General features: G+C 45.1%; 3 protein-coding genes across 4 annotated transcripts; 2 read left to right on the forward strand and 1 right to left on the reverse strand.

Moving 5' to 3' along the window:
* The first annotated feature begins 351 nt into the window (after nt 1–351).
* LOC108086408 (extracellular superoxide dismutase [Cu-Zn]) lies at nt 352–4,229 on the forward strand. Of its 2 annotated transcripts, none has more exons than XM_017183311.1 (6): nt 352–462; nt 2,276–2,345; nt 2,410–2,637; nt 2,759–2,987; nt 3,056–3,077; nt 3,878–4,229. In XM_017183311.1, the coding sequence occupies exons 2-6, from the start codon at nt 2,283–2,285 to the stop codon at nt 3,987–3,989; spliced, it is 654 nt and encodes a 217-aa protein (XP_017038800.1). In that variant the 5' UTR covers nt 352–462; nt 2,276–2,282; the 3' UTR covers nt 3,990–4,229. The 2 variants fall into 2 exon arrangements, with proteins under 2 accessions (XP_017038800.1, XP_017038799.1); XM_017183310.1 differs by lacking the exon at nt 3,878–4,229 and adding an exon at nt 3,595–3,871.
* A 1,211-nt stretch (nt 4,230–5,440) lies between these two features.
* On the forward strand, nt 5,441–7,483 carry LOC108086414 (CD63 antigen). The gene is made up of 3 exons (XM_017183315.1): nt 5,441–5,639; nt 6,362–6,550; nt 6,616–7,483. The coding sequence occupies exons 1-3, from the start codon at nt 5,577–5,579 to the stop codon at nt 7,081–7,083; spliced, it is 720 nt and encodes a 239-aa protein (XP_017038804.1). The 5' UTR covers nt 5,441–5,576; the 3' UTR covers nt 7,084–7,483.
* Nucleotides 7,484–7,491: 8 nt separating this feature from the next.
* On the reverse strand, nt 7,492–12,559 carry LOC108086404. The gene is made up of 4 exons (XM_017183305.2): nt 12,536–12,559; nt 10,496–11,585; nt 8,902–9,515; nt 7,492–8,389 (listed from the first exon to the last, which is right to left on the reverse strand). Exons 2-4 carry the CDS (start codon nt 10,924–10,926, stop codon nt 7,797–7,799), a joined length of 1,638 nt encoding a protein of 545 aa, XP_017038794.1. The 5' UTR covers nt 10,927–11,585; nt 12,536–12,559; the 3' UTR covers nt 7,492–7,796.
* Between the last annotated feature and the right edge of the window lie 384 nt (nt 12,560–12,943).

The following is a 12,943-nucleotide window of genomic DNA, read 5'->3' on the forward strand; positions in this document are numbered from 1 at the left end:
TAGCACTCAAAGTAATTTTAAATAATTTTTATTATATAGAATTTATTATATAATATTTTGTTGGTGATTTAAAATATTAAGTGGGTTGTTCAGGACAATAGATATTTAATTCTATCTGTTAGGGCTCAAAAATAACATTTTATCAATCGTAGTAATGTTGCGAGAGAGCGAGAGGTAACCTAATCGCAAGATAAACTGGAGAGCGCGTCTCTCTCCCACGCGATCGTGCTGACCACCCACTGCATTTTGCCCCGCTCTGCAAGATAGCGCGCTCGGTGCTCCATTCTCCGGTATCCGCTCTCCCAAAATATCCCCCCAAAATTCTCTCCGCGAGTCGACCTGCGATGGCAACGCCAAAGCCTCGGAACAGTTTCGTAGCAATTCTCCAACGGTAAAGAGGTGCAATCGCTTTATTCTCGCAAAAAACAATTACTACCCAATTATTAAATAGTTGCTAACAAGGTGAGTGCGCAACTGGCAGAACAAAAAAAAAGAAGAACAAGGGCTAGAAATCTGGAATAAGGTCAAGCTGAAGTTGAATTGTGTAATTAAATTTGAATTTATTCGTTTGCTCGATTATTAAAACCAGATATAGATATATTACCTGGGATTGCGTATTACCAAAAACCAGTTACCGCAAAACGCAGTTTATTTCACGTATTTATACCCTCGCTGAGGGTAGTGCAACTCCAGACAGAAATTTGAAACGTAGTAAAGAAGATCCCCAAAAGTAAATATATTCTTGGTCAGCATCAATCTGTGTTTACCAAAAACCTTCTTGCAGTTAGGACAAAGGTAGGAACAACTATATCATAAATCGGTTATATAAAATCAGAACAATAATAATAGGATAGTAATCTTAGTTAGTTTAGAAACTGCAAGGGTATTTAAGTTCCGTCTTGCCAAAGAGCCTTCTTTTCTTGCTTTGATTCTCTTTTTTTTGGGCAGCGTTCGTTGTCCGCTTGCCCTTGAGTGGGTTAAGGTAACCAGTTATAAATCCCAAAGTGTGAGTGGGTAAAACTGCACTTGAGTCCGGATATGAATAATATATTTATTGCTTGTCGGTTGCAATGAATATATTTCACCGTTTAAAGCTTTAGCAAAATTCTCTTCTGTGAAGAGTTTGTCGAACAAGTGTTTACAAATTCCTATCTTTCCACGAGAATTTTTGCCTCATTCTTATCTCAGAACTGCAAAGTTTCAGCGTCTAAATTAGATGCGAAGTCATTGAATGAAAAATCAAATAATCTTTGGTTTATTGTTTGCAAATTTATGATCATATTGTTCAGATAGGGAGGGTCTCATTAGCATAACATTACCCAGCACTTCGACTTCAGCTGAATCCAGACCCAGGAATTATTTTCAAATCAATCATATTCAGTCAGCAAGCAAAAGCCCTAATAGACCGTATTTGGTGAACAAAAGATGGCAATTAGTTGCAATTTGCGATCCATATCGTGACAACTTGAACCAGTTTAAGTAGGTCCCAAAAAATACTTTTGGTACCGTAATCGCACTTCCAGTTCGTCAGATAGGGCCAAAATTCAGTCGTGAGAATCGTAAATTACGATAAGAATTCCTGTTGAGCAGGTACTGACCGCTTTTGAAGATCGTCTAGGAACAAGAGTTTTCAGTACCACAAGCGTGTGGCGAACTCATTGATAAGGTCTAGGGAAACCGGACCCATAAACAAATAAAACCCTAATAAACTATGACACCCATCCATTTCACCCGAGAGCAATTCATTTATCGGGCATTGGAAGCAAAGTGCGTACGAAAAAGAGATTGTTGATTGACCTTCTCCCAGCCACACTTAACCCTGTGAAAAAGGCTGTTTGCATTTAGTTTCGTTGGGTATCGTTTATTCACACACATAAATATTACCCGTTCGCACATCATATATGACCCACAAATCGTTTCATAAATTGAGGCTAGGCGCTTCAATTCCGTACACAACTGACCGCTTTTAATGGAATCAAGTGAGAGTACACCTGATGACGTCCAAGCCAGAGATGAGCTGGAATCGTGGACTTTGGGATTATAACAAAACACCTAAGTAGCTTGGTGTGAAGAAAATTAGAAACATTTGGAGAAATATCTTTGCAAAGTTCCTACTATCAAGAATTTATACATTTTTAGATCTTACAGATATGTAAGATAATAGATTGGCTCATCACTAGTTGAAATTTGTCGAGCCTGTGCCACTAAATCTAATAAAACATATTTATTTATAGTTATACCCCACGTGCCTAATGTAACATTGCTTTCGTTTCAGCTTAAACATGTTGCAATATCTTGTGGTAACCCTGGCACTTTGTGCCTCAATCTGTTCGGCCGCTCAAACGGTAATTTTGGAAATCATTTGACAATTTCTTTACCTACGAATTAATACTTTTATCTTAAATGCAGCGCAATATGCCCATTCAAGCCATAGCTTATGTGATCGGACCCGTGCAATCGGATAATACCCAGGTAAAGGGCAACGTGACCTTCACCCAGAACGACTGTGGCCAGAATGTCCATGTCCGCATTCAGTTGGAGGGATTGAAGGAGGGAAAGCACGGCTTCCACATCCACGAGAAGGGAGATCTGACCAATGGATGCACCAGCATGGGTGCTCATTACAATCCCGATAAGGTAAGTGGATGATCCTTTTAAATATTTATAATGATCGTATGATACCTAATCGATTACTGATCATTGATTGATTGCAGAACATTTTAAAGGATAACTGATTAATAACTATTTTTATACCCAGGTTGATCACGGTGGTCCCGACCACGAAGTGCGTCACGTTGGTGACCTGGGCAACCTGGAGGCGAACTCCACGGGCATCGTCGACATCACTTACACGGATCCTGTGATCACTTTAACTGGCAAGCTGGCGGTCATCGGCAGGGGAGTTGTCGTCCACGAACTGGAGGATGATCTCGGCCTGGGCAACCACACGGATTCCAAGAAGACCGGCAATGCAGGTGGCCGCATTGGTAAGAATTCAAATAATTCATCTCTTAAAAGCTCAAAGAAGTAATGAATATTCTCTTCTTTCTTGCAGCCTGCGGAGTTATTGGTATCAAGTAAATATCCCTTCCAAGGCGACAGCCAAACCCAAATGCTGCTCGAATATATTTTGTGTAGTTATGTAACCCGAGGCCCACTCACTAATGAAATGTTTTCCCAGTTTTCCCCCCCTCAGTCACTCACCCTACACCCTACACCCTCAACATTTCCCTCAATTAACTGTCTCAGTTCACTGACTCACTCGATTCCACCTTTCTCCTGTCCTTTTGTGTGTTTGTGTGAAATAAAATCAACAAAAATTAACCGAAATCTAAGCTAAACATTAGCATACTATGTATGTGCCACTTGTTTTCCACCAACTCATTCATGGCCTAAACAAACTGCCTCACTTCTCTGCTGGGGTTGGTCGGCTGGGTAGGTATGACAAAGGGTTTCCTACCAATCATTTGTACTAACATCATTAGCATTAGTGGAAAGTAATGGAATAACAAACGACCGCTGCAATCGGAGGGTTTCTAATCCACCCACGAAGGCTTCAATCATAAGTGTCCACTTACAATGTGTGTTTTCCAGTGCGCCAACTGTATCTGCACCTGCACCACCAGCACCACCACCACAACCACAACAACCACAACCACGTCACCAACCACTGTACTATGTGCCCCATGAGGAGCCACAAGATCATGTTGTCTATCCACTCCAGCGCTATCCATACCCATATCCATATCCGCACCCATATCCATACTCCTCCTATCCGTATCCGTATCCGTATCCGTTTTCGTATCCGCTTGCGCACCAATTGCATCTGTGAGATCGCGAGACTACACCTGTTCGCCTGTTCCGCCTCTAATTGCAGCTCGGATGTGGACGAATGGCCATGTCGCGACGGTGGCGCCGGCGCCCTCCGCTACTCCTTCTCCATCCTGACCGTCATCGTGGCCCTCTTCATGGCCCGCAGCCTCGACTAACCCACTGCACCCGGAACTGGATCGAATGCGCATGTGGCATGGGACAATCGGTCATCGTAGAGACTCCGCATCCCGCATCCTGCACCCCAGTCACACCCATTAGTCACACAAAACCACACTAACTATAATACTCCAGCAACAACAGCATTATCCACCCAAAATATTAAACCTGAGGAACTAACCTAACTAAGCTACTTGTATTATGTTTGCATCGATTGATAATAAAGTTTGTTATTTGTACTTGGGTCTGTGTTTTTTACGTGCTAAGATAATACAGAAAATTAGGTACGTGTACGATAAGGCTCACTTATAATTCCGAAAGGAGATTGTACAAAACCACTTAATTGTGTTGCTTTTGGATTACTTTGGTATTATACAATTATATATATATTTCCTTCCTACCAAAAAGGTTAAAGGCAAAAACCTACCAGTCACCATTCTGTGTGACCCAAATAAGTAGGTTAGCACCTTTGGTTATCAGGAAATCCATAATCTAAAAAAGTCCCAATAACGTCACCAATGCGCTTAATATTTCTTAGCTACCTATTTCTTTATTCCAGTAATATAACTCCCCCTGACTTCTGATTGCTGAATTCTAACTTAGGGCCACAATTTGCTTTGAATTGTGAAGGCCTTCAGCAAATGTTTGCCCTCCAATCATTCAAAAGAGAATCCTTTCCCCAACTACGGTCAAGCAACAGTTTTTGGTTTTGTTTTTTTCGAGATTTCTGTGACCAGATACGACTGGCCAAAGAATGGGTCACCCAGCGGGATTCCAGTAACTCGGGGCAATAATTCCCGACACGCAACATCAACATCACCCAAAGACTGCGGCATACTTCTAGTCGTCTTTAATTATTTCGCACAGACCCAACGAATTCGAATTCGGCTTCTTGGCGAGGAGGCATTTACAACTTTCCTTTTGCCTTCGCACGAAAACACGCAATTAATTTCGCCTTGGGCCCGGTCGAGTTCCGAGTGCTAAGTGCTGAACTTTAAAGGGAGAACGAACACCAGACGTGGGTGGCCAGTTGAGTTTTTATGGTAATAAGTGCAATGACCCAACCGGAGGACTTGAGGTGTGGCGGTGGTGCAGTGAGGTAAGCCTCGGGCGACCCACAAAAGGCAACCAATCGCCCCGCCTTTCGCTTGGTCAAAGTTCTTTGGTATCGAATGTTAAATCAACGAAATGGGTTATAGGGCAATAAGCCTACCCGGGAGTTCCCACTGGCCCTTCCAACTGGCCCGATCCCTACTCCGGTTCCCGTGCCTAATCATGCCTGGCCTGGATTCGAATCGGGCCTCCAAGACTTTCACTCGCTTTTACTTTCTGCCACCCCATCCGTAATCGCGGGATCCGTTGCCATCGCCAACCCCCAAAGTGGCCACAACAGAACCGGGGCTTTCTAAAGCCCGGCCGGACCGTCGCTCCGGTCAGTTCGTGGCTCAACTTCAGTCCGGCCAGTCGCATCGGGCGATCCCAAGCTAGCTATCTCCCATTATCTCCCACCACAACGGTTCTAAATTCGGATTAAACTGAAACAAAAATAAGTTTGAAGAGTGCTCAACAATAAAAAAAAAATCAAAATGCGTTCGTGCGGTCCGAGCCTAATTAAATATGTCCTATTTGCCTTTAATGTTCTGTTTGCGGTAAGTGAGGATTGAAATAGTGAAAGTCACATCTTGGAAAAACAAGATTTCATTAAAAAAAAAAATTCTTAATAAAAAAGTATAAGTTAAATTGTTATTCAATTAAGTTTTGAACTAAACTTTCATGAAGTAAAATATTTTAAAGATTTTTAAAAAGGATACATATCTTAAGGTAGATATTATAAGCTGTATAACAAAATTCCAATTCAGGACGTGCCAAACTCTCCTGCAGATTTATTTTTCCCACACTAACATCATTAGCTAATCCAGTAATTTTCATATAATTCGCCATAATTAACCTTAGTTAAAGCACTACAATTACGCTTGTACAATGAGTCTTGTTCAGGTGCCTCGTTTAGATGGGTATCGCTGGAAAATACCATTTTCAGTCGCAATCGACTAGAACTCCCCCCATTCGGTAAACGCGATTTGACTGAAACGACATGCAAGTGATGTATGCGTGCTCCAAAGGACATGGACATCGGGTGTCCTTCGCATTGACCAGAACCAGAGCAAACGGGCCACCTTCAATGACGACATTGACTTGAACACGGAAATTCCATTGACTGAGTCGCGGGTGATTTTTATCGTTCAATTAGAAATGGGAATGTAAATACAAATGCCCGCTCGAATTAGAACTTGATTGCAAGTCATTAACTAAATTGTTTTACGGATATATTGGAGGTCGATTCGATTAATCAGGGGGATCGAATTCCTTACAGATCTCCGGCCTGGGAATTCTCATAGCTGGAGCTGTTGTCCTCGCCGATGTGAATGAGTTCAATCACTTTGTGGAAGGCCGAGTCCTTGCTCCACCCATTGTCCTCATAGTCACGGGTTTGGTTATATTCCTGATCGCTTCCCTGGGATGTTTTGGCGCGATCAAGGAGTCGCCAACGCTGCTTCTAACGGTTTGTTGTCTATAGAGCTTCTATAATTTGTATCAGATCACAAACCCCTTTAATTTCTTTAACAGTTCGCTGTCCTTTTGGCCGTCATCTTCATCGTGGAACTGGCAGTTGGCATTGCGGCGAGCGTTTTTAAGAAGGATCTCGAATCGATGGTGAAGAACTCGCTGCAGGAGTCCATCAAGCGTTCGAACAACGAGGATACCATGGCCTGGGACAACATCCAGCAGAAGCTGATGTGCTGCGGAGTGGATTCCCCGGCGGACTGGAGGACCCTCAGTGCGAACAAAACCCTTCCGGCCAGCTGTTGTCAGCCGCATGTCATCGATGCCACCGTGGGACACTGCCTGGACTCCCCGGCTCTTGGCAAGGACAAGTTCTTCCAGGACGGCTGCGTTGGCAAGCTGAAGGATCGGATCGAGAAGAACGCCATCATCCTGATCGGTGTGGGCATCGGCATTGCCTTTATTCAGATTCTGGGCATCGTTCTAGCCTGCTATTTGGCCACCTCAATTCGCCGAGAGAGGGCCAAGTAAAATCCATCGAAACAACCATCGAAATATTGTGTATCTATATATAATTGATAACTGTTTAGCCCTATTTAGATGAAGTTCAATTACCACTGAACCCTGCTCAATTTATAAATCAAAACTAGAGGTTTACAAAAAACGCAACAATCGTCATCAAATTTAAAATATCATTACCAAATTATCATTATTCCTGATTAGGAAAACATCTGGATCTCCCTGAATAAAAACCAAACAAAAAATGTTCTTATATCCCAGCTATTACCAACCAAATTCAACTGGTGTTGTAGTTTTCAACTTACTTAATAATAAAATCCCCATAGAACTATCTTTTTCATAAATTGTAGTGAATGGAAACCCAATCTTGTTACATTGCTCAATAAATATTACTTTCAACCAAATCGCGGTTTTTTTGGGTGTCTTCTAGTACTCTTTATTGTTTGGGTTCTACATTCTGATGCGGTTGCGATTATTGGCCAGGCTCTGCGTCCACTGAAGCTTGAGTCCCGCCATCCAATACATACGGATTTCAGTTGGGTCTACGGTTTGGGGGTACCATCCTACGACTACGGAGTGGACGCCGATGTGGTGTCTCAGCGGAGTGCGATTGCGGATTAACGAGTGCTCGACTACTGCTACGTCCTCTAGAGGCAAATGCAATTTAATGGTCGCGTTCCGTAACTCTGCAACTGGAACTGGATTCCCTTCCATCCGGAATCTTCCTACTTGCTCTGCAGCAGAGCCTCCGAGAGACGTTCGATGGCCGTCCCCGGATGCTTGCGTCCCTCCTTCTCGCCGCTCTCGAGGATTGCGGCTGCGGCGGCTGCCTCGGCGGCCTCCGCCTCCTCGAGGACGCGGGCCTCCTCCTGCTCCCGCTGCTTCTGGAAGTGCCGGAACTCCGTGGGCGTGAGCATGCCCCGCAGCACCGTCTCATAGCTCACACTGACCCCCTTGGCGCCCATCTTCTGGTGCAGCTTCCAGCACTCGCGCTCCTTCAAGCTCCGCACATAAGCCGGATAATTGTGATCCGGCTGCGGCTGTTGCTCCTCGCAGTTGGCCGCATTGTTGTTGTTCTCCTTCTTGGCCTCGTCCGGGGAGAGGGTGGCGTCGCTTGGCTCTCCACCAGCCTCCTTCTTCGGCGGCTGGTCCATCTTGCCCTGGACCTCGGTGAGGAAAATGGAGACGGGCGGCGCTGTCGGCGGTCGATTGGCGCGAATTCGGGCTGCCAGCGGGGCTATCGATCCGCGGCGGATCATGTGCGAGTACTCCTTGGAGGCCAGTTGGAATGTGGGCGGATAGCTGTCTTGAAACGAGACTGCCAGAAAGCTTTAGTTGCGTTTCAAACAAAGTATTAGTTCTAAACGCTACAGGAATAACTTATTGCGAACAAGAAAGGAAGCTAGCTTCGGCGAGCCGAAACTTATATACCCATGCGGTCGGACAAAATACATAATGGTTAAACAAAATCAAAAATCCGAAATGAAGCTATTTGGATAATGGTCTATATGGAGCACTTGGAAGCCCATAACTTTTCCTATTGATGTCCGATTTTGGATTGGTATACCTTAAAATGATTGTGATGTAGTCCCCTAAGAAACTGCATCCCTAGTTTGGTTTCGATTTTTAGGTAAATTTGTTTCAAATTCTCAGGTGCCAAAAAATAAGAAATTAACCAATGATGCAGCTTGTTAGAGAATTGAAATACAAACATTAAGAGATATGCCACTTCAAAATCGGATTAAAATTGACATTTTCCAACATTGACTTAGATGAAAGCAAGGATAATAGATATTCTGACCATTATGCAACCCAGATCTTGAGACATACCCGATTTGCCCGTCTTTCGGAGCAGCGGCGCCCGGCGCTGTTTGTCCGGACCGCCGGACCCGGCGGGCGGCGGGGAGACCGCCTTCGAACTAGTGTCCTCCCGCTCGGAGTCGCTGCCCTCGGAACTCAGCAGGGAGACCAACGTGATGACATCGGGGGCGACAACGCTGCGTGCCCGATTCAGGGACTTCTTAGCGGTGTTTCCGTTGCCGGCGGAGGAGGCGGACACGGATGCGGATGCGGCGGACGACGAGGTGTCCCCGATGACATCGAGGGGCACGGACGAGGGCGTCCGGGCGAAGATCTTGCGGCGACGCAGCTTCTGCTGGCTCCTCTTGCTGGCGGCTAGTACGCCCTTGCTGCTTTCGTCCAATCCGCGGACGGGAGCGGACATAGCACGCACCAGGGGCGGACGCCTCTGGACGGTCAACGCCGGCGAGATGGTCAACGGGATCTCGGGCGTCTCCACCGGATGGCTTCCCTCGATGTCGCTGGCGTGCTCCGCTTCCGGTTCGTGTTCCTGCTCCGGATCGTGCTCCCTCTCGTTGGTCGCCCTGATCGTCTGCGAGAGCACTATATTCAGATTAATCCGATTCTTGTCCGCCTTGGCGCTGCTGCAATGGGATAATAAAAATGGCAACTTCGCTGTAAGGTGAACGAAATCGAAACGGAAACGGAAAACGGGGAAATGGAAATGAAAGTGGAAAATGGAAAGTTTCGAGTGACCTACTCGCGCCGCCACCTGGCTAAATTTAAATCAAATTATTTGGCATTAGTTGCCGGGCAATTTATGCTGTTCTCGATTCCGAATCATGCAAGGCACAGAAATAGAAATTAACTTGGGAGTTGGGAGTTGGGTTTCCACCCACGCCCACGCCTATCCTTTCGAAAAAGGAAACCATGTCAATTACGTTTGGCAATTGGCGCCCGGCGAGCACCGTCCGATGAAAGTGAGTGTATGAATCTGCGGGTCATTGAACCCCATGAACAGAACAGCCATCAGCCAACCATCGTTTGGGCCAAGTTTTCAGCTTTTTAGCCAGCTATCTTGTCAGCGATTCCGAGGCACTGATCGACTTAAGTGTGCCGCCAGGCGGTGCCTCTGGGTGGTGAATGGAGTGGGTGGTGTTTTCCAGGCGAAAGTACCTGGCTCCTGGCACATGGCTCCTCATTTCGAGCATGTCTAGCGTGTGTTATGCACTGGAACATAAAACTTTGACGTTTGATTTCGGGCGTGAGGCATGCAAATTGCACACTGAGAACTTGACGCGACGCCCATATCGAAAGTGTCACTTTCGGCATATTTATATAGATGATATCAGGAGAGCCATTATGGCTGGAGTCGTTCAGCTCATTACGAATACGTATTCGGTGAGTGGAACCCAATACGCACCCTCGGCTGACACCAAGGTCAAACAAAAGGAAACCACTTTGGGGTTTCCATAGGTGCGACAATCTACGATATATTTGAATAAAAGTTGAAACTCTTCGTTTAGATAAGCGGTTAATTGTTTTGTAAATGAATTTATAGCTGAAAGTATTTATGAATCCTCTCCCCGATAAGAAACTTTTACTTGATGTTAGGATAACTCACATCTTTCCATCCACCGGAGCAGTCGGCGTAGTCCTTTCTGGTTCCTGGTCCTTGAGCAACGACGAAGTGGAAGACCAGGCCACCAGACTCTTGTCCCTAAGCCTGAGGCCCTGGACCTGCGAGGCGGTGATGCGGGGAGCGATCCTCGGCGTGGCCTCCTCGACGGCCAGAGACGTCTGCCTGCCCACGGGATAGAGCTTCTGGCGGATGTTCTCGATGGACCGGCCCACGGAGAGACCCCTCGAGAGGTAGCCCCTCTGCTGGGCCGAAAACCTGGACGTGGGCTCCACAAACGAGTGCTGCTTTCGCACCGACAACGGCAGTTGGTAGCGACCACCGGAAGTCAAGGATGAGGATGAGGATGGGTTCGCGCCGGACGATGGAGCGTTCGTCGTCTGGAGGCGACGACGGCTGGCCACAGACAGCGACATGGCGACAATGAAGTTATCCCTGTTAACCTTGATTAGCAACGGTGGCGATGAGTGGTTACTGGTTTGGAGTGGAGTGGGCTGTGGTTCGCAGACCGTGGAGCTGGGACTTCCCAAGCAAGGGTGCCTTACGTTTCAATTGCCAATCAATGTGGCACATCGAATGCAAATCAATTACGAAGTCATTAAGCCAGAGGCAATAACTTTGTCAACAAAGTAGACGGCGACTGAAATGGAAACCCAAAGCGAAACCCTAACGAACCGACAGCCGTACTCCGTGAACCGTAGACCGTAGACCGTAAACCAAATACCGAAAACCGTTAACCGTCACGAAAGCGAAAGCCAGTTTCGGGATGCGAAAACCCCTTTCTGGCCGAGATCGAGGTGGCTTCCACGTCCACTTGGCTCGAATGCCTTGCACCGACTGCGTTTTGTGAATGAAGAATTTCGGACTCCGAACCGGAATCGGTACTTTTTGTTTTTTTTTTTTTTTTTTTTGGCGAGAAGGGTTCGTTTATGTTGCCAACAAACAATCAACAAAGTCGCAACGTTGGCAAGGAGTTGCCTGTTATGCTGGGCTCTCTTTGGAGCTCAGTTGTTTGTTCCATTTCCTGCTCACACCCACACGTCAGACAATTTGCACTGAAAATAAATAGGATACCCTAAGGAAATTAAAAAAAAAAATGTATTACTCATTACTAATGATTGTCAACAGATGTGGATAGAACCATTAAATCACTTAAACCTCCCAATAAAAGGAATCCATTATACTATTTATTTAGTTTTTGTTCAGTGCACCCATCTGTCCACCTGCCAGCCCAGGATTTAGCCAGACCCCCCGTAAACTCGTGCTGTTCCGATGGGTCTGGCAAGTTTTCGAATGCGACTCAATGAACCCGCACGAACTTTTGTTTTCGTTTACGAGCCAGCCAAACGCCTCGTAATCGAAAGGATTACAGCATTTTTGGCAATATGCAAATCCGGCCATGAATGAATGAATTTTTTTGGCAAAATAAAGATGGAACGGGAGGAGGGAGGAGAAATGCGTACAAGTCGCTCAATGTCAGCAAAATATTAGATGCAAATTCAGTTGTCACAATATGGGTATGAATATCTCCGCTCCGGATGGGATGGCAAGTGAAAAACTTTCACATTTGTGACAATTTCAAATTCATCAAAGACATGCAAAGTTTGGTGGAAAAGTTCCGTGCGCGGTGGCAATCAAAGAAAAGTAACGTACATAGCAGAACGGAGCCGAGGCAAACACAAACACAAAATGGCATAAAATCAAAAAAAGCAAAACCAAATCAAGCTTACTTCAAGGTCACAGCCACATCAACCGAATATATGCCTGTTAGCCAAAAGTATTTATACGAAAGTATCCGATTTTCTGATTGCCAATAAAATGTACTTAAAACAAAGCTGAAAGGCCAATTCTGGGTGGATGGGCATTAATCATTTCCAGTCAATAGTCAATATTTACGGCTTGACTTTGACGACGCTCCTTGTACCGATCGAACAGAAAGCCGTATTTTCGAATTTCTCTTTTTCTCTGGCTTGTGCCATTCAAAATCAATTACAATCGAAATGCCGTACATTTTTGACGGATTACCGAATACGGAGCGGTACGAACGAGAAACTATCAGACAAAAACTTATTGTAATTAGAAGAGGTGTTGGTACCGAACCACTGTGTCTGGAACGGCCTAAACTTACATATGTATTTTGATAACTGACTTCCCTTACATAACATAAGCTTGTTCAAAAACCGAATTGTAAGAATATTTGAAAGATGAAAAGGTAAGTTATAATCCAATGGGAAATATGTACATATGTCAATAAATAACATCATTGCTAACATAGGGTATCTGGATCCGGAATTTTTTCTGAAAATAAAGGTTATCTAAATTTGTAAATTAGTCTGATCATTAAGTCTAACCAATTTCACCTTTACTAACCCACAGGATACTCTTTTTACTTACAAGTGGAAGGCATTTATATCCTTTTTTGGCAGATCTCTT

This window comes from Drosophila ficusphila, unplaced genomic scaffold, assembly GCF_018152265.1.
Source record: "Drosophila ficusphila isolate 14025-0441.05 unplaced genomic scaffold, ASM1815226v1 contig_414, whole genome shotgun sequence".
NCBI classification, from domain to species: Eukaryota; Metazoa; Arthropoda; class Insecta; order Diptera; family Drosophilidae; genus Drosophila; species Drosophila ficusphila.